Source organism: Fusarium oxysporum, chromosome 6, assembly GCF_000149955.1.
Source record: "Fusarium oxysporum f. sp. lycopersici 4287 chromosome 6, whole genome shotgun sequence".
Lineage (NCBI taxonomy): Eukaryota > Fungi > Ascomycota > Sordariomycetes > Hypocreales > Nectriaceae > Fusarium > Fusarium oxysporum.
The window spans coordinates 3,770,528-3,790,241 of record NC_030991.1 but is presented as its reverse complement, the minus strand read 5'-3'; the positions used below and the strand labels follow the sequence as shown (position 1 = coordinate 3,790,241).

The 19,714-nt window shown below is 46.2% G+C and overlaps 4 protein-coding genes across 4 annotated transcripts; 3 read left to right on the top strand and 1 right to left on the bottom strand.

Moving 5' to 3' along the window:
- Window positions 1-286: 286 nt before the first annotated feature.
- Window positions 287-1,086, top strand: FOXG_14066 (uncharacterized protein; the record flags this gene model as incomplete). Its single annotated transcript, XM_018394132.1, has 2 exons — window positions 287-410; window positions 473-1,086. 2 exons carry the CDS (start codon window positions 287-289, stop codon window positions 1,084-1,086), a joined length of 738 nt encoding a protein of 245 aa, XP_018253614.1.
- Window positions 1,087-1,816: 730 nt separating this feature from the next.
- Window positions 1,817-2,923, top strand: FOXG_14065 (uncharacterized protein; the record flags this gene model as incomplete). Its single annotated transcript, XM_018394131.1, has 1 exon — window positions 1,817-2,923. One exon carries the CDS (start codon window positions 1,817-1,819, stop codon window positions 2,921-2,923), a length of 1,107 nt encoding a protein of 368 aa, XP_018253613.1.
- Window positions 2,924-7,923: 5,000 nt separating this feature from the next.
- FOXG_14064 (uncharacterized protein) lies at window positions 7,924-9,355 on the bottom strand (the record flags this gene model as incomplete). Its single annotated transcript, XM_018394130.1, has 3 exons — window positions 7,924-8,448; window positions 8,503-9,000; window positions 9,059-9,355. The coding sequence occupies 3 exons, from the start codon at window positions 9,353-9,355 to the stop codon at window positions 7,924-7,926; spliced, it is 1,320 nt and encodes a 439-aa protein (XP_018253612.1).
- A 7,511-nt stretch (window positions 9,356-16,866) lies between these two features.
- On the top strand, window positions 16,867-19,096 carry FOXG_14063 (uncharacterized protein; the record flags this gene model as incomplete). The annotated part of the gene is made up of 2 exons (XM_018394129.1): window positions 16,867-16,897; window positions 16,947-19,096. The coding sequence occupies 2 exons, from the start codon at window positions 16,867-16,869 to the stop codon at window positions 19,094-19,096; spliced, it is 2,181 nt and encodes a 726-aa protein (XP_018253611.1).
- Window positions 19,097-19,714: the final 618 nt, after the last annotated feature.

Below are 19,714 nucleotides of genomic sequence, written 5' to 3'. Positions count from 1 at the left end.
GGAGCTCAAAGTGCCTAAATGTGCATGCTACATTTGATAGGCTCCAGAAGAGGCTTAGGAGTGATCAGCCCGAAAATTGATTGGTGTAGATCCTTTATCTGCCATTTCCAAATGTGAACAGTGCCAGCCGCTTCCTCAACATTAAAACTATTTTACGATAGCTACCATGTGCAACGTAACTGATGTAAATGTCACCATCTCATTGCATTCTAGAGTTCGCTATCTCTACGTCTGACGTCTCAGAACAATCTTGCGCCTAACAATCTCATCACGCTTTATGATAGCCATGCTCGCGAACTCTCTTCTCGTTCTCAACTTCGCTGTTTCCGCTCTCGCTTCGCCTTTCCACAACTCTGGCAACTTTTTAGCATGTAAACTCGGAAGCCCTGTTCTTCCTGTCAATGGCGGCCGTACGTTTTCATTCATCTCTCGTCTTGCAAAATATCCTCAGCCTCGCTAACAACGGCACCAGCTTCTGAGCTCCTTGCTCCTCCTGGGGGCGTAAAGCTTAGGCATATTGCTCTTGGTTTCGGTATTCAGAACTATACCTGCGCTGGGCCTAATACCATCCCTGCAGCTACCGGAGCCTTGGCTGTCCTCTATGATATTACACATCTTTACCCCGGTCAGAGCCATTCATCCCTGACACCTAGGAAATGGGCTTCCTTTCCGTCTGATGTCCTCAACCGGGAGAAAGTCCCTCTGAATCGCGACAGTAGCGGCGGCGCTTCCCTTACCAACCCTTTCCCCAAGAAGCAGCCGCTCAAGGTGGAGAGCTTGCATAAGAATATCCCTTACCTTGGTCACCACTTTTTTAACTCTGCTGGTGTTCCTACTTTCGATCTTGACAAGGTAAATCACCTTCTTGTCGCTAAGAAGATCGGGAGTATCAAAGCCCCTGCTTCTGCTCCCGCTGGACCTGAAGGAACTGGTGCCGTTGACTGGCTCTACCTTGGAGATGCGGGTGGCAGCCACGGCGTTTCCATTGCATATCGTGTCTTGACAGCTGGTGGTGCCTCTCGCGGCTGTACGGCTAAGGCGAACGATAGTATCTCCTACACCGCCTTGTACTGGTTCTATGGATGAACCAAACTGTCCATTCCCGACACATCTTCGGTTAATGGGAATCCCTAGAGAGGCCAAAAGTTCTTATAAGAGGACTACAATTTTGGCATGTACTCGGCCATATAGTACATCCATCAACACACAAAGGAAAACCCAGTGGCGTATCCATATTTGTAACTCCATTCCATTGAACGGTCTTTTTACGAATCCCCTTGGCCCAGCTCATCGCACGTCCAGGCAGGCAAGCTTTCTCAGATGAGTTGCCACTCAATGATACTGGGGGTAAATCCAAGAACTCGGAGACACATGCACAGTATTTATTACATCTGCTCAGGGATATAAACTGGAGCAGTATTGGATCTAGAAACGCTATTTCTACCCTGGAAAAAGCAGATTGGTTCTCCCATACTGGCGATATTGGGTTTTTACCAGATAGAAGTCTTCGTAAATCGAATTTTTCCGAGGCGGTGGTTACAGTAAAGACAATCTAAGTGAATCCTCGGATGTTTAAATATATAGCCATGATCACCAAGCAGGTGAGTTGATGTTCCCATTTCTCGATCAATTGGGATTAAATGACATCGGCTGTATGATATGATATGTGTCTGATGTGTATTCTCCGAGTATGCTAATAATTGCAATATTCAATTCCTATTTGATCCTTTTGTGATTTTACGTATGGCTATATAAAGTCGGTAGCCGGTCTTCTTTATAATTGCCGTATCTTTGCACTAACATCTCTTCTTCCATTATGGCTCAGCCAAAGACTGGTGGCAGATCAGGACGAAACACTCGTTCTGCGACGGCTGCTGCTAATGCTGGAATCGAAAAGCTCCCTGCGGGAAGAGTCGGTGCCAAGGCGAATAAGGCCGGTGACAGCCCTGAAGATCAGCCGAAGAATGTAGAGGACGTTGATATGGATGAAGCTCCACCAATAAATGAGCCAACTGAGTCGGTATCGGACAGCCCTGCACAGACCAACGGCCCCTCACAGGCCAATAGCGCTTCAACTGAATCAACCCCTGCAAATGACAATGGGCCACCAGACGACGACGATCCCGACGAAGTTGTTCCTTTAACAAAAAGCCCAAACATACATTCTCTTACAGAACAAATGGAGAAGACCCGAATTGAACAAAAAGATGAAGAGTGTCTCGCCATTGTGACCGTTCAAGGCGGCAATAAGAGGAAGATAGTTGGGTTTGGCCCCCGTAAGTTACGCGATTACGCAATGGTGAGGTGGAAATCACGCGACAAACTTATGAATTATACGATGACGGAGGATGAGAAGAAACTTGAGGTGCATCCCATAGAGTGGAAAGAAAGACGGAGCCGAGGCGATGAGATGATAGCGCTCGGTGGTGTTGCTATGGTTGAAGATATTAGTCTCCTAATCCCGAAGGACGGTCAATCGTGGCCTCCACCAAGCATAAGGATATTAGTGAAGTGGAAGAAACGTGGCGAAGATGAGACTACAACTTCGTGGGAAACGCCTGAGGTTGTCAAGAAGGCCTGGTGTCCCAATCTTAAGCCCCCTATTAAGCCAGGGGAAGCAGAGCTAAACAGTACAAGGAAGAGCGGAAGGATATGTAAAAATGACAAAGCGGTGACTATATTAAAAGATATTCCTGTTGGTCTCCAAGTTTTGAAAAAAGGTCAGCAGATAACGAATCTTCAATATGCGGTAATCGATGCAGCTGTGCGATGTCGCAAGCGGTACAATGACAGTTCAGCTTCAAAGGACGAAGGCGGCATTGCAGACCGGCATGCTACACCTGACCTTACGAGGAACGATAACAGAGATTCTACTCCTAAGGCGGCTTTGGATACCGTTGTGAAAGTGGAGGGGGCACGCTAAAGTAGGTAATAAAATATTTTTAGCTCACGTAGTAATTCAAAAATCAAAAATGTCTTTATTTATAAATTATAATCACCAATTCATCGCTGCCTATTCTCTCCGCAGTATCAATGTCAGTTGAATCAAGTAAGTTGCGTCGTGGGCACTTTTTGACACAGACTAGACCTTCCACGATCGTACTCTCGATTATGTGTGCTGGCAGCAAATTGCTGACTAGACAGTTGAATGTCAAAAGGCGGGGTTGGTCTGATTGGCTAGCTTGGCCAACTATGGATCAAACGCTCCATTGGTATATAAGGAGCTCTGCCAACCCCCTTCTTATGTGACCCACTGCTGTCCGTGCCACAATGAAGGGTACGGCGTTTAAGGGAGAATCTGTTTGTGCAAAAGATTTATTTATTTCTATAGATAGGTAAAGCTTATGACTTCCCAACGAAACATATCAGGCCAACACACTGAAGAATCCCAATTAACTTCAGCTTTTGGAAAGCAATATGCACACAGCCTCAACCAAGATATGTCTCCCAATTTAAGCATAATAACAAGCTCTAGTGATGACCCAAAAAGTAGCCCTATTCGCAGCTACCTAGGGTAAAAGAAGCCGTCTCAAGACCTGATCGTTGATTGCTAGAAGATTGCAGGTGCCTCTGGATGCTCATTGACGAAGACCTGTTACAACAGTGTGGAGAAATAAGTAAATCTAGGTTTCAGGATAAGCAGATCGACTGCAATGCAGAAGCTTAATCACCAAGACGTGGCCACTGACGAAGTCACACGTGGCTGCATGAAAAGCACAGTCAAAATCACATTAAGTTCCCTCGAAGAGGGTTATTTCTATAGTGAATATGCATTTAAAACCGGCCTGTGTTATCGTACAGTAAGGTGCAGGTTCAGTGTCACTAATTTATTATAAGACGTTTGCCATAAAAAGCTAAAAGTAGATCAAACACTGTGGTTCGGATGGAAACCGCCGTTCACTAACATCATCTACAGGAGAATTAAGCAGTACAAGTCAACAGTGGATCCCGCCCAAGCCAGAAATAAACGCCAAGACTATTAAAGCCCACAATCTAAAGGCATAGATCATAGCCGGGTGCCGAGACTCACATGATGCTGTTACCGGTATGAGAAGGCAGAGCTGATTGTCACCGACTATGTCGCGAACGGTCGATGCTTAATCTGTTTTGGGACATTTCTGACAATATTTTGGAAGTCAACTGCGGAAGCTGAACCAGCACCCTACTGTACAACACCTCTACACAGGACATATCAGAACAAATGCAGTTTCACATTCACAAGAGCGTCTGATTTGTTGCCTGAGTCTAAGGAAGTAACATACGGTTATAGGATGTGGAACGTCTCAACTTTGGATTCATTCGCAACACTACTCCATTAGTTTGAGAAGACCTGCATCCCGTATTTTATGATCCCCAGAATTATGTATACTTTTATATCGCGACTTTGTCCGTGTTCGGCCTAGGCTCTTAGCGTGGTTCTGACCTGAATCTGGGTCGTAAAATTCTCTGTGCCCTACCGGGAGGATCCCACGGGGCTTTATTATGTTGTTCGTTTGTCGGCCCAACTGCCATTTCAAGTAAGGGTCTATCAAAAGACAGATGATCGCCTTTGATGATATCCCAAACGTCTCTTAAAGATGTAGACAAGGGTGTGTAGCATCTGAGGGAAGGAGGAAGCAAGGTCCATAATACAATGCTCCGGTTCATAGTAATATCAAAGTAGCCGATTACATAGGTGGTTGTCCTAAATAGGTGGTTGTCCAAAGCAAGTTCAAGGTAGTATATAGTACAAACATCGTTCTATACGCATCACATTGGAAACGTCGGTCAGCAATGGATCCTGCCTACGTAAATGTAGGGTATGCAGAATAAACAAGCGAAGATAGGGCAGTATCTATAACTACCATGGAAAGGCAAATCCAGTAATGAACAAGACTACCAGGTGATAATATAACGCAAAAGAATACTGCAGCTCGCAAAGTAGAAAGAGAAGATCATTGTTACGGTCCATTATGTTATGAGCGGCAGCTTCCAGGATGTGTAGCGAATCTCACCAAGCCCAAGTTATCTATTCGATACGGTCAGTGGCCATCTCCATCTCTTTCGACACCGCGATAGGGTCGCATCTAATGGGAGTCCGTATATCATTCGGCTGATAGTACACTTGCTAATGGGATGGATTATCTTGCACCTTGCTAACATGTTCCCGATGGATGTTATGAGAGACGCATCTCGATGCCACAATGGATCATCTAGCATTCTGCTAAACTACAATACGACTTGGTTCGCAACTTTGGGACATATAAAATCGCACCATAGCACAGCACCTTTGAAACGTTATGTAGTATATACTTCTGAGATATCATTGACTTCTGTTCTTCAAACATTGTTATCTATTCTAGCAAGGCTCTTTCCTCTTTGCTCAGTACCAAGCGCCATTGAGCTGTATTATTTATAGTCTTGATATTGCTGACCGGTACCTGTAGACAGGACTCATAAAACTTGATTACCTAGAATAGATCGTTAACATTAACGTTTCATAATGCTATTATTCGTATCACCCGACCTCTTGAGGGTTTTTAACGTAGATGTCTTGTCTATCGTGCTCGGATACTTTACCATCTGGCCACCTTACACCCATAGTATACTTGTTCTCAGCAGGAGTAAATTTCATGTACGCGATACTGAGCTCTCCGCGATGGGTTAGGTTACGAATGCACGGATATGAAGATCTTTCCTCAGCCTTTGTCTGTGATCTGGTCTTCATGCTGTTTCACAGGAGAGGGAGTATCTATCTATCTCAATCCTTGGGCAAGATTATGCCATGCCGGCGGAACGGGACTTCTTATACGAAACGATGAAAAAGCAAAGACAGACAATATAGGACCACGAAGTTACCTAGACTATATCAAGTTCTCTCATAGTACAAGTACAGGTAATTCGTGTCCAATTTCCCTCCTGAAAAAGTAACATCGGGTACAGGGAGAGCCGAAAGGAGTGTCCGCTTTCCTCTGCTTCGATAGAATTGTTGTAGACCGTGGGCGCCGCCAGCACCCATCGTAAAGTATTAATCCTGTCTGGAATGGGTCCGTATAATTCACCTTCACCAGCGAAGCGCGGACACTCCTTTCGATCATCCCTGTAAGAAGAATAATTGAATATGAGAATTTTAGAAACCCAACCTTGAATATAGTGCATTTCAGGTTCAACTGCTAAAATTCCATCTCTAATTCCTGTTCTCGTCTGCGAAAGTAGCAAGAACACTAATATCGGGAGGGAAACTAAACTTGAGATTTCCTGTACTATATTGTCTATTCTTTCTTTCGCTGACTCTTTGGCTTTATTAGCTCTCCATAATGAAGTTTGTCGGCTTTTGTTACTGCCCTTATCTTTATACAAAAATACATATAAAGCCCTTGTGACACAGAACGGGGATTTGTAACCACGTATCAAGATGAGCCCCTCAACCTTAAACCTCGAACTCTCGTTTCTCTTTGAAAGGATTTGACTTCGCCAAAGGGATCAATGGTATCGGGTTGGAGAATGGAGTTTCGTCTGCTCTATTACTTGCTGGAACAGATTTGCCCTACGTATTGAAATGAGACATGTGTGGAAAGAAGCTCCTTTTACTTGTTAATGGCATTAGCGCAGAACACAAGGAAAAGTATAAAAAACTATTTTATGAAGGCTTAAAACCGAGCTACATTAATAAGGAATCTTCAATCATAACCTTCGGCGAAAGCAAGCTTTAAGTCAATGTGCAGGACTTGGAGTCCACTTCGGATCCCATCGAGCTTCGAGGCATCACAAGTATCTTCGGCACAACCAAAGACGTTTCGTGTTTATATAACACCTTTTCAGGCGATAAAGAGGTGGAGAAATTAGAAACATCACCTCGACGCATTCAAGATAATGAAGGAGATCAAGCAATAGAGAATGTCTGCTCAGTCACCCGCCATTGCCGTAAGGAAGGGTAGCACGATTAGTAGATCATTTAAAAACCCGCAATATAAAGAGAACCTTGACATAACTATGACCACGAATGGTTCGACTGGAGAAATGGAGATACGGGAATGGAGGTGCGGAAGTGGCAACGGAAGTGGAAAAAGTTGAGACATACATTGACTACGTCTCAGGAGTATAGTCCTTTCCGTGCTTAGTTTCATTCGCTCAACCATGTTCCAATACTTCACTGCTCTTGCGGATAGAAGAGGAAAGAAGAGAAGGACAGCGCCCCAATAGTTGCAATAAGGGAATGGGTAGGTCCAGTGTTGGTAGTCAACCTCGTCGCCCAGAACTCAGCTGACTCCGGCGCTGGTATGGTGAAAAGTCGCAAAAGCTCTTGATGGTTCAGCAGGGTGTATCAACTAACAGGGGGGGTAAGATCCAATTTTCTCTTTCAATTTAAGCAGTAAACACGAAATCTTAATGAAGACGAGTTTTAAAACTTCTATGATTCATCTTTGAAATTTAGTAAAAAAAGGTCCGAAAGTGGACTAGCTGCAGTGCCACAACCGGGACAGGAGGGTGCCGGCGTCTATTGCTTCTTGGACTCCCGGCAAAGGTAGGTTCGGGGAAATTAATAGCGGTAAGTTCGTTGCTTGCTGCTTCGTCATCGTCTCTAAATGATAGACATACCATATGCTTGAGTGCAACAACGGATTAGCTGAAATGTTTCATTCCAAGTCTTATTCATCGCGGGCTTTACCCGAAAGGCGGCGGCGCTTATAGCGCGCTGTTCATTGAATCTAGGCTGGCGCCGCTCCACTTCAGCCGATGACCCATCGTAATTAGGAGAGCGGTGTCACTTTTAGCTGCTCAACTGTATTGCTGGAAAATTATTGTTCTGCGTTATCGCTCTTCTACCAAGATACGTTCCTTTCTTGGCCTACCTGTATCCAATGATAGATTCACCTGAGCCTCGCAAGCCTGCCCTCCTAGTCAGGTTCCCTCTTCCAGCCGGCTGCGATTATCTCTTATCTGTTACTTCCCCCCCGCATACTCATTTGCATTGAGACAAGTTAGAAGTCCTTTTCCATCGAGCGTGACGCTGCTCTGGAGGAGGAGCAGGTCGAATCGGCCATCTTTTGGATCCGTCTCCCTGACCAACATCGCACCCTGTGTACCACTGTCCTCAATACATCCTGGCGCTCGCTTAACTCCCAAAGATTCACCGAACCTGGTTGCAAGCATAAATGCTGCCAAGTCCGACTGTATAATGTTCTTTCTTTCTAGTTTGTCGATCCTCTCCGGCAAGTTGCCTTTTAGGAGGGCGACCTCTGTCTCCTCTTGTCTATCGTTGAATGCTTCTATCAGCTTCAGTAGAGGATCACCTCCAAATCCCACAAGTCCCTTGACGGAGAACTTCAGCTTTCGTGCTGTTTGCGTTGGTATAAGAGTAAAACTTCCAAACTGCTGGACATGACAGAAAACATTTTTCGCAGCCTTTTTGTCTAAGGCAAAGTTGAATGCTTCTCCGAAAATGTTTTCGTTGCTATTCATTGAGCCCTAATTCATCGTTAGACATCATTGCAATGTTCCCACTTTGCCCGTTTCACTCACTCCTTGCATGATCACTTTCACTTTCTCGAGTTTCATATCCCTATCCATCATGCCTCTGTCAAGAAGAAATGACACAAGTCCTAGAGAAGCGCCTACAAAGATCGTGACTTCCTCGGCCTGCTTCATGTCCTGATATAGCTTCTCTCTGTCTAGGATCTCCACTGAAGCGCCGAGTCCAGCCCCTTTCTTACTCGCATGCTCGATGGAGTGGTCAAACCAACTTTTCACGCTTTGGTGGCGCTCTGGGTCTGAGGATATTCGGTTGATCTCTTTCCATAGCTTAATTTCCTGCGCTGTTCTCAAGACGAGGTGGTTACCTGTATGAACACTGAAGTTCACAGGGTTATGAGTGCGTTCAAGACTGGCAAAATCGACGAAGATTGTGTGTGGTCGTTGAGCCTGGTTAGCTACAAAGTTTGCCTTGTCCCAAGCGGTAAGCCAAGCTTGAGTTTTTGCATCTTGCATCGGACCTGGGCCCGATGAGACTCCCTTGCGGAGCTAGGGAGGCCGTGTCAGTATCCAAGAACTTATTGACTCATAGAATATGAATGCTTACTATAGAGCGCTCATCGGCGCTGAGGTCAGTCTTGCTGTTAATATAATCCCCGGTTACGCTTCCTGTGAGTAGTGCAATCCTAGGGTTTTGTTTCAAGTCCTTTAGTTTTCCCGCAACGCTTTCCCAATCTCTTTTCTCATCACTACTCATCGTGCGTGCCCAACTGACTTGCCTCGGCTCGTCGATGTGCATAACTCTAGTATTTGGCGTGTTTCTGAACTTTTCTTGTACGTAGGAATCGCCGGAGTAGTTATCGGAATCAGTGCCGTCATTGATGTTAAGAATAAGTTGTACCATTGTGTTGACTTCTGTCAATTTGTGGGAACTAAGTGTGAGTAGAGAATGAAAATGGCGATGAGAGGTGAAAAGTTGTTATACAGTTCGCAGTGAACGCTGGTTCTTATAGGTCAGAATATCATGAAAAACTTGGAAAGCATACGAACAGTGGGTTTAATGGCACGTCAAGTAGTAGCAGCTGCCTTCATTCCTATCGAGGCTTTGACTTGCTGCGCCCAAGTTATCATCTTGTTCCATCCATCCCCGGCTTGAAACTGGCCAGTGGCCTTTTCACATCGCCTCATTTCAGCCACCGAAGTGAGTTTCACGACCGATATGTGACCATTTCTGGGGATGTGTGCCATGTTGGATACCCATTTTCGTCTATCTGAGGCAGCCCTACCCCCAGAGCGGAAGGTGAGGTTACCATGCTTTGTTTCCTGCGCTGTGTCGTCCACTTGACACACCAGACGTGGAGGGACAGCACTGAGCACTTGCACCTTCAGCTTGGACAACAATGCTCTTTGTAAAGTCTAAGGTGGGGCATCTAGATACATGGATGTACTTTGTAAGTCGAACTTTTGTCAGAAACAGGCTGATCTATGAGTGCATAAGCAATTTCTGACTGAATGAATAAAGTACTTCGAAGTACCGCTGGTGCCTGCAAATGCGGGACGCGGATCCGGGAAAGTGGAGACAAATCAGCAGTGCGAATCTTGAGTACAGTGCTGAACACCTCCACCCTCCGCTTCAAAACAACATTCTCTTTATGAAATCCAGAGTGGAGACACTTCGGTACATAAATTTACCTAGCAAGCAATTATTTTGTCTGAATTTGGCTGTATTATGCGTGCGTAAGCAATTTTTGAATGCGTGAAAGAAGTACCCAGAAGTAGCGCTCTTGCCTAGAAAATCTGGGGGAGTGGAGACAAGTCAGCAGTGCGAGATAGAAGTACCCTTTCCAGGCATAGACCCGGTAAGTACTTTGAGGAGCGAAAGCCAAACTAAGTCCCAGCGCGTACACCGTGTCTAGAGTACATATATTTGAGATATGGAAACATCCTTCATTAAGAACGATTGTTGTAGGAGAGGATGCTATCGGTGTTCAATACTGTACTCTCGCGCTTATAAGCGCATTGGTATGTGTACGTCCAGTTGGATCATGAGCGTACACAGTACGGATAGCTACTTATGCTTGGCATGTAGAGTTTCTGCTCCATATTGGACATACATGCTCACAAAGCGCAATGAAGCAGAAAATCAATCACATCCTTTTTCTCCATATGTAGACCTTGTCTCATGACGTCCGGAACGAGACCTTACACGATTACTGCGAAAGTGGCTGGACTCTGGCCTTGGGACCTTGATAACACAGACACAATTCCTTGTCTACCGCGCAAAAGACAGGCGCCCCACACAAGGCAAATTTCTCAATGCAAAGGTCCGTCCGCATCGTCATGCTACACGCTGACCGCATCACTTGTAATCTGTCAAAATAAACCATGAGGCTATTTCGACCCATAGGAATAATATCTAGTTCCCAGAGGCCAAAAAAGACCCAAAGGCTATGGCGGAATTAGGCTACGGGAATTTGTTACAAGCTTGGCCTATATATGTACAGCTTTGTGTAGATTATCAGATCATATGTCCCTCCTGTCCGGGCTGCGAAGCGGAGATTCACATGGCTTATCCTCAGGCAGCTATCAAGAAAGTTCGTTGCCTCAGATGCGGACGCGAGATTGAGATGACGAGTACCGACGAAGATGCGGTGGTGTTCATCAGCTATAATCTCCAATACTGTAATGGTTGCGCTGAGATTACAGGCCATCCCGGGCGACCATCCGCCCGTGTGCGGAAGCCTGAAGCCGTGGCCAGCTCAAGCACATCACCTGCGAGAACTCTATCTGGATAGCGGGCGAGAACTAATTTCTTGCCGTCATTGAGAGCGCAAGTCACATATCTCCTCTCAGGTTATAAGAGGAAACAATGGGGCCGAATTCCGAGTAAGGTTCACGAAGGCCAGGTCATTGTATCTATGATGTGCACCATATTGGTCGCCCCCCCCCTTCAGTCCCAACAGAAATGCATGGTACTGTCAGAAATTACGTTTATTCTGTTCATTGATGTAAATTTGTGTATTCATGTTGTCATTTTGTCGAGATTCTGCCCCTTGGAGAGTTTGCTATTTTGGCAGGTAATCTGAAGTATCCCCCCTTGCATATGATACTACTCCAATACTTGTTCAACAGGTATCAAATTCTACTTTATGGACGTCAACTTGTTAGAGGCCGTGATTGGCTGAGTATTAGACAAAAGTCTACAGACTGTGTGACTAATCGGCTCTCGTCGCATGTTAATCTCATTGCTTGTCTTGCCGTTGTGGGCAACGGTTTTGGATTGGACAACGGTTTGGTTTGGGGCCGCCATCTTGTATTTAGTCTTCTGAAAGTTTTGGGCCGTAGTAGCCCTACGCATCTGTTGCATCCGTGGACGACATAGTGGCGCATGATTCTATACATACGTTGATGGTATCGAGACATGTTGCTAGGCCTTGGACTGGGACATAGTAACTGGTTGAGGCACTCATAGTCGCCAATAAACGGAAACAGAGTGAAGCTTAACTAGCTTCCATCCGACAGCGAGCTCAAAATTCAGAAAGCAGCCAAGATGTCAGCACGCCACGCCACCGAGCCATATATGACGTGGCTACAGCCAAGACTACAGTCCTCAATCGGACAAGGGCAGATCTACGAAGAGAGAAGAAGCTACCAGACGGAGTTGGTGGGCGTTCTAGAATGGTTGATCCAGGACTGTCCGGCAAACATACTCGGCTGTTATACGATTAGATATTGTGGCAAGAGGCTAGCATACTGGCTCAACTTAGAACCGGCATGACACGGTTGAATGGTTATCTATATCCCATCAGGGCCGCACCGTCGGATGAAGGCCCGTCCGGTTGTGCAAGAGAAACGGCAGAGTACTTCCTCTTCCAATGCATAAAGTGGACGGCACAACGCAAAGAGATGTGACAAACCTAGGAGACAAAACTCTATCAGATGGATAGAAATGGACACTAGACATGGACGCTGTGCGATCTACAATCAGGACCGCAATTTCTACCGGCCGCTTGGTAACAGAGATGACAGGAACACCACTATGTAGTACAGTAGCTTTTCATTTACACTAAGCGATCATCCCCAACGCCCTCAAATAACTAGCTGCGGGTATCCCTCCAGCTGTCGAAACTAGGAAACTGAATAGTTGGAGGAGCTGGGCTTCGTTGACCTACTGCTGCTAATGATCACGGGCATAAAGAAGATAATGGATGACTGGAATGGAAGAAAGTAATAAACAACAGCACGGGCTTTGCCCGATCAAGGCATCTAGTGACGTAGTACATGTATTATTAGCTCATAGAGCCCTCTAGGCGTTATCCTATCGGGCGTAACATACAGGGATGACCGAAAGGAGTGTCCACGTTTCGCTGGTGTAAAAGGACTACACGAACCTATTCCGGACAGGAATACTACTTTACGACGCGTGGTGGCGGCACCCACGGTCTACAACGATTCCATCAAAGCTGAGGAAGGCGGACACTCCTTTCGGCTCTCCCTGTATCACGAACATGACTCATATATACTGTAGCAAAGCCTGACTGAAACCGTCGAGTTGAAACATCCGTTCCCGGCCCAACATGGAAAGCAACCTATTTTCTATTTGTAACGTGATATCCCTGTCCGGAAAAGGTCCATGTGATCTTTTGGCATCAGCGAAACGCAAGCACTCTTTTCTATCACCCCTTTCATTGTCTCTCACATGTTTATAAACCCCGCATGCTCTTACCTAGTTCCTTTACTCCCAGGAGACTTGAGAGTACCAGAATGGCTTTTCCGCAAGCCCCAGTCCATGAGTTCCGTTGTTTCAATTACAAATGCCCTAATCACATTGAAATGACTTCCACTGATCGCAGTGCAGCTCCCAGCCTAGGGTATACTGACGAAGGTGTATACATTAGCAGAAACATCTATTATTGTCATCGGTGCGCCGTGAAATTTGGTCATGAGAACAGTCCCGTCATCCGTAGACAACATGCCCAGACAAACCCTGTCAGGTCACAAACCAATTTAGAAGCCAAATGTGAAGGACAGCGGGCTGAATCAAGCACGAAAGCGGCCAATGAGCTTCAGTCTATTGGGGGCACCAATGTGCCCAAAAGACACGCAACCAAGGGACGCCCGTGGTTTATACGATATTTGCAGAGATACATTGCCCCCAATATGAGGATGATTAAAAAACAGCGAAAAGCGTTTTAGGAACCAGACAATATGGTCATGAATCTAAGCCTAATAAATCAGTTGAAATACAAAACGACCGTTTAAGAAGCGAAGTTTTGATTACTTGTCTTTCAATGAGCAGAGAGCAGGTATTCAGCGAAGCTGCTGCACTGATATATGTGTGACTGAGTGACAATTGATGCCTTTCTGCTCCCTATGGTAAGAACCTAGTCATTAAGACGGCTCATGAGATACAGTGAGGTATCTAGAATTCATAAATCCAGAAAAGTGCATTCAGTTGCAAGCCAAATCCACTGTAAGACCAGAGGAGCAGTTTAATTTTATGTTTGCGGGGTTACGTAGCACTGTGGGAAGTAAGCAAATCACGTCTACAAACAGATCTCCTCGCTATTCTCGAGTTAAAACATTCGAAGAAACCTAGACCACAAAACCAGATTTTGAATCCCTTCACGGATGACACCGTTAGATATTTCCAGTTTTAGCAACTATCAGTTATACCTAGCGGCGATCGGATAATATGCTTCTCTTACTACCTTATAGCTAGCGTTTAGTAGCCGGACCGAGTGGCTAGAAGTTCCATACTTGGCATGTATACATACATAACTCTACGGAAGCTTTATTTGATTCTAGAGGGCAAGTGCGCGAGTGCGGGACTTTCTTCCGGGTATCGTGGACAGTAGCGCCCTGTAAGTCTTTTCTTGGCTTCACGCCTAGACACAAATTTCAAAGATGCCTCGATATATGGACAGTCTCAAGATGCCGTGACCGGGAGGCGATGGAGTATATCAAGGACATTGTCTATGCATGGCTATGTACTACATGTACTCCGAGTTATATTCCAGAGGCTGATGAGAGTGTGCAAAATGAAAACCAAATGTAGACGACTTGGTATATTATGGGAGTGGCCTAACAACGCCAACCGGATGAGCAAACGCCCGAATTCTCATTTACCCTATGACAGAGTTCTCAGCTACTGCCGAACTACTGTTGACCGCCACGTAATAGAGCAGAGTAATGACGACATACAGAAACTATAAGATCCCAAAGCTCACCGGATGCTCAAGACCCTAGGCTGCGAGAGGCACAACGTAACTAGTGCCATAGCAAATCTTGCTCCATTTTGGGGTCTGTGATGTGCCTCCGCTAATCAAATCAGGAATTACATCTCACATACGTCAGGATCGCTTATCGACGTCCAGGATGAATGTCAGCTCCGCACCCAGCTTCTGTTGCGCGCGCACTCGGAATCATTGTCTAGCAAACAGCAGTGAGAAGGGGGGTGAAGAGTGTGCCATCGAGGAAGATGAGGGGATGACCTGCGAGGTTGCTTCGAGCCTGGGTGTGAAGATGCGAGGCCCCTTCTCGAGCTCTTCTAAGTCTCTTCTTACGGAGCTCTTGATGCTCGAACAGGAAAATACACACAAGGCAAATCAAGGCGGAGAACAACACAAATCTGGACAGAAGCATTCGACACATACTTAGGGCTTATAGTGGATATCCTTTCTTTCCCTGGCCTTTCTTTGTCCTTTGTCTGGCTTACGGGGCTCAAACCCGTTTTGGATATCTTGGCACGACTGCACGAGTTTGCAAATCTCCTACTATACCTTGCCATGGTATATATAATGCTTGCCGTCCTGACCTCCCTTCCCTCCCTGTCTACAGCACTCTGTACTCTCCCCTTTTTCTATACTGTACCTAAAATCCTGTCTCATTCTTTAAGAGCGACCAAGAAACACCGCCTTTCGCCTACGTTCTTGCGGGACGTTTGCTTCTCTTATATACAGCATTTAATTTACCTCTTTTTTCATCCGTCACCGGTAAACAACAAGGAACAGATTCCAGACCCGAGGACAGACGCAGCATGGGGCATAAGTGCCTGTTAGTGTTCTCTGGTATATCCAAGACCATACCAGATCTTCGCAAGTTATACAGAAATGTTTGCAAGGAACTCGATCGCGTTTTAGAGACACCTACGTTTCTCTTCCTCCTAGATAAGAAGAAACGCAAGTTTCTATTAGGTATATGGGGACACGGTGATCATGGCGGTTACCATCGTATTGCTGGTAATACTCAGTACTTTTTTGTGCTGTTTGTGGAGGATCGTTGCGATACAATTAAGGAAGCAGATCTCGAAATGGCCATCTCAAAAGCTTCCGCTTCCTGTTGGTCATATGATCAATTCATACGTCACCCCCCAACTCTTAATTGTTATGGGGACGAATTTGTGAAGTGCTATACAGAGCCGACCAAGAATTCGGACGGTCCAAAACCGCAGATTGGAAAGCTATCGAAAATTCAAAGACAAGCTAAAGGCTTACCAGAGCTCAGGATAGGTAAATCCAAGCCATCAGCTCTGACATGAATGCGGGTTGGAGTGGGCCACTCTTGTCTGTTGTAGGCTCAGAGACGGTCGTCCGGTTTCCGCGCCAAAACTTGCTGTTCTCATTCAACTCAGTTCAAGATTCGGGGAGTTGACGACAATATCGGATTTTAGACATGGACATAGATGCTTTAAGTGTGATGAAATGGTCTATACGGCTCCTTTCCTTCTTTACAAACAAAATAGAAACAAAAATACAAATGCCTTATACTTTACGCTACACAGTACCTCCTTTTTTTTTGTTTGTTTCCTCTTTCATACTGTTCCTTATTTTTTCACTCCTGTGATCTTCTCACATCCTGCCCGAAGAATTCATGTCATTTACATTTTTCTCTGATTGTTTCCTCCCGTAATCGCAGACGTTATGTTTGCGACGTTTGTTCCCTTTTGCTATTCTATAATCTTTGTTTCGTTGACGCTTACGAAGCTGGTCCACCTTGCAATCCACTTCAAGACAGTACCACCAAGCGCTTTCATTCTTTTCCTACCGTCGCTCTTTTTCCCTGATGTTCTGTTCCTTTGCGTGTCACGCCTGGCTCTACGGCAGCAGAAGGGCGTATTTTCCGCCGGAGCTTGTGCTTTGGGTGTCATTTTCTCGCACGTTATCCTGGCTGTGTCATTCGGGCATCGCTAATAGTCCTAGATCTGTTCTTCTAGTCGCGTCGGCGTCACAACTCGGCTTCTCTTACTCAACAGGTGGTGAATTTAAATGGTCTGATGCGATAAGCTATGCTGGCGATAAAAATGGGATAAAGATCCTTTTCAGCGGCTTCGAGTCTGTCCTTGCTGCTGGAGCTCTTATTGTCGTCGTTGCTTGGTTTGCGAAGTGGCATATCTACAACGTTGTTGGCTCACTGATGACAACGGTTCGGGCACTGATTATACACGGTTCATTCCTCTTTCACTTATGTTTCAATTTATGCTGACAATTTCTCAGTCTGGCGGTCCATTCGAAACAGGGCCCTCCGGTCCTCCATGTCTCCTTATCACTCGAACAGCGGATCCGATGACATAGAAGGCGAGGCAAAAGGCGCACGGCTCACCGTTGGTATACAAAAGAAGTCACGAACAAAGCCTAGAACGCCAGTCGCGCTCGTCGTTATGGCCGTCTTCCTCGCTATCACCACGGCGCTCCGACCAGCTGTTCCATATACAATGATGTCCATGACGCTGCCTCTCGCTGTGCTCAAGTTATTCACGTCTTCATCGAAGCTATGCGACGACGGCGTTGGCGGCAATTGGCCTCTTTCTGGTGTCATCTCTCCTGAGAAATGGGAAAACCCTAAGGGACGATTTCCTGGTTGGACTCCTGGTAATAACGGCGACGCTGCACGAAAGTACCGAGAAACAGTTCCAGGATGGCTGCCGACCGACATCCCCCCTGGCTTTACCAAATGGGCCTTTGAGGGGAACAAAACCATTCAAGAATCTGGGCCAAAGCATGACAATACCTGCGGAGTCTCTGAAGTTGACGACACCTTCTACAATCCCGTTCTAGACCCACTCAAAATCTCTAACCTCGATAATGACATCCTCGACGTGCTGCGAGACACCCTCAGAGGCGGAGGCGTCAAGATCAGGCATGTAGCTCTCATCATGTTGGAAAGCTACCGGGAAGAACTCTTCCCTTTACAACAGGGCTCCGAATATCACAAGCTCATCCTCAAGTCGCACGAGGGTGACGACGAAGATGATGTCAACGAGATGTTGTCTCATCTTAGCCCCGTCGCTGAGAGAGTCACCGGCAAGTCGGGAAACTGGAAGAGAAAGGACGGCTCAGCTTATGAAGACGTGGCGATTCGGCAATGGAACGATACAACAAAGGATGGGTACGGAGGTATCAATGTTGTTGGTGGTTTCACCACGTCGTCACTATCGCTCAAGAGTATGGCTGCTATTCACTGCGGTACCTGGTCCATGCCTGTTGATGGTTTTGAGGAGTCGGAGACGGAGGCTTACCAGGCTTGCATTCCTCAATTGTTAAACTTCTTCAACAAGCTCAAAAACGACGAAAAGAAGTCAAAGGGCTTCTTACACCAGAAATGGTATCCGGCTTTCTTCCAGTCTATCACCGACGGTTATGATCGACAGGACAAGTTCACCAAGAAGATCGGATTCGAGCACGTCATCACCCGGGATCACCTTGAGAAGTACCGTAGGCAGGGTGAAGAACTCGAGGAGATCAACTACTTCGGTTTCGCCGAGACATCACTCAGGCGTCACATCCATGAGTATCTAAAGCACGTGAGGGACGAGGGCAGGCGCATGTTCTTTTCCCACTTCACCAGCACAACGCACCATCCCTGGGGCGTACCCAGCTCATTCGAGACCACTGACTATCTCAAGACTGATGGAAAGATGAAGTGGCACGTGGATTTTAACAACTATCTCAACGCAATGCGATTCACCGATGCTTGGCTGGGCGAGTTGCTCCAGACATTTGATGACTACGGTGTGTCGAACGAGACGTTGGTGGTGCTTGTCGGTGACCATGGGCAGGCTTTCAAGGAGGATCAAAACTCCAAGATTGGAACCTATGAGAACGGCCATGTCAGCAACTTCCGTGTACCTATTACTTTCCGTCATCCCTACTTACCCCGCGTCCAATATAACGCTAACGCAACATCGCTCTCCATCCTACCGACGATCCTAGACCTCCTCATTCACACCGGCTCTCTCAATGAGGAGGACGGAGACGTTGCATCAGACCTTATCCACGACTACGAAGGCCAATCGCTCATCCGGCCGTATAAAAGCGTGCACAATGGCCGCCGAGCATGGAACTTTGGTATTGTCAATGGTGGGGGAAGCATGTTATCCATGACATCTGCCGACGCACCATGGCGCATCGTGATTCCGCTGGATGATTCGACACAATATAGGTTCACGGACGTGAAACACGATCCTCTAGAACGAAATCCCTTAGAGAATTGGACTCTCGAGCAACTGAAGGTTGCTGTTGAGAATACGTTTGGGCACGGGGCTTCGACGTGGGCTGCTGAAGCGAATGCTGTGTCGAAGTGGTGGGGACATGAGACGAAGCGATTATGGGGATATAACCCTTCAGCAACCAAGGGAATGTCATGATGGCATTCATAGTACTGATCAGAATCGCCGGTTCATTTTCTTCTCCATCTTCATTATTTATAATATTTGGTTTTTCTCATTCCCTCATCTACTTCCTTTTCCTTCTGCTTCACAATTCATTCGGGCGGTCTATCTCTACTGGGATATACAAGAGCGCCGAGTAGAGGTGATACTGAAAATCCTTGGCAAGATATGGAGTACGTATTGACAGCATGGAGCTGGGGCTTAACCATAGAAACCCAGCTGACACTGACGAAGAGTATGTGGACTTATCATATAATGTAAGATAACCGGCTGTTTCATCTAAGTCGCTTTGATGCACCTGGACTGAGTTCATGCATGTACAGCATTCATTCCTCCATTTGTCAATACTTTAGTACTTGAGCTTCCTCACATTTGAGACTTTCACGTTGCGATCGCCATTTGGTCGGTCAACTTGAACCAATCATTTCGTCCCACCTTGCCCCGCTGCGCCGTTTTCGGGCTGAATCACCGTAATAACAATCATGCGACTGCTTGTAACAACAATTTATGGACGACAGTAGACGCAGTCGCATACAGCAACATAGCGACCCTTTTCACCCAAGTCAAAGCTACCGCTCAACGTGATGCTATCTG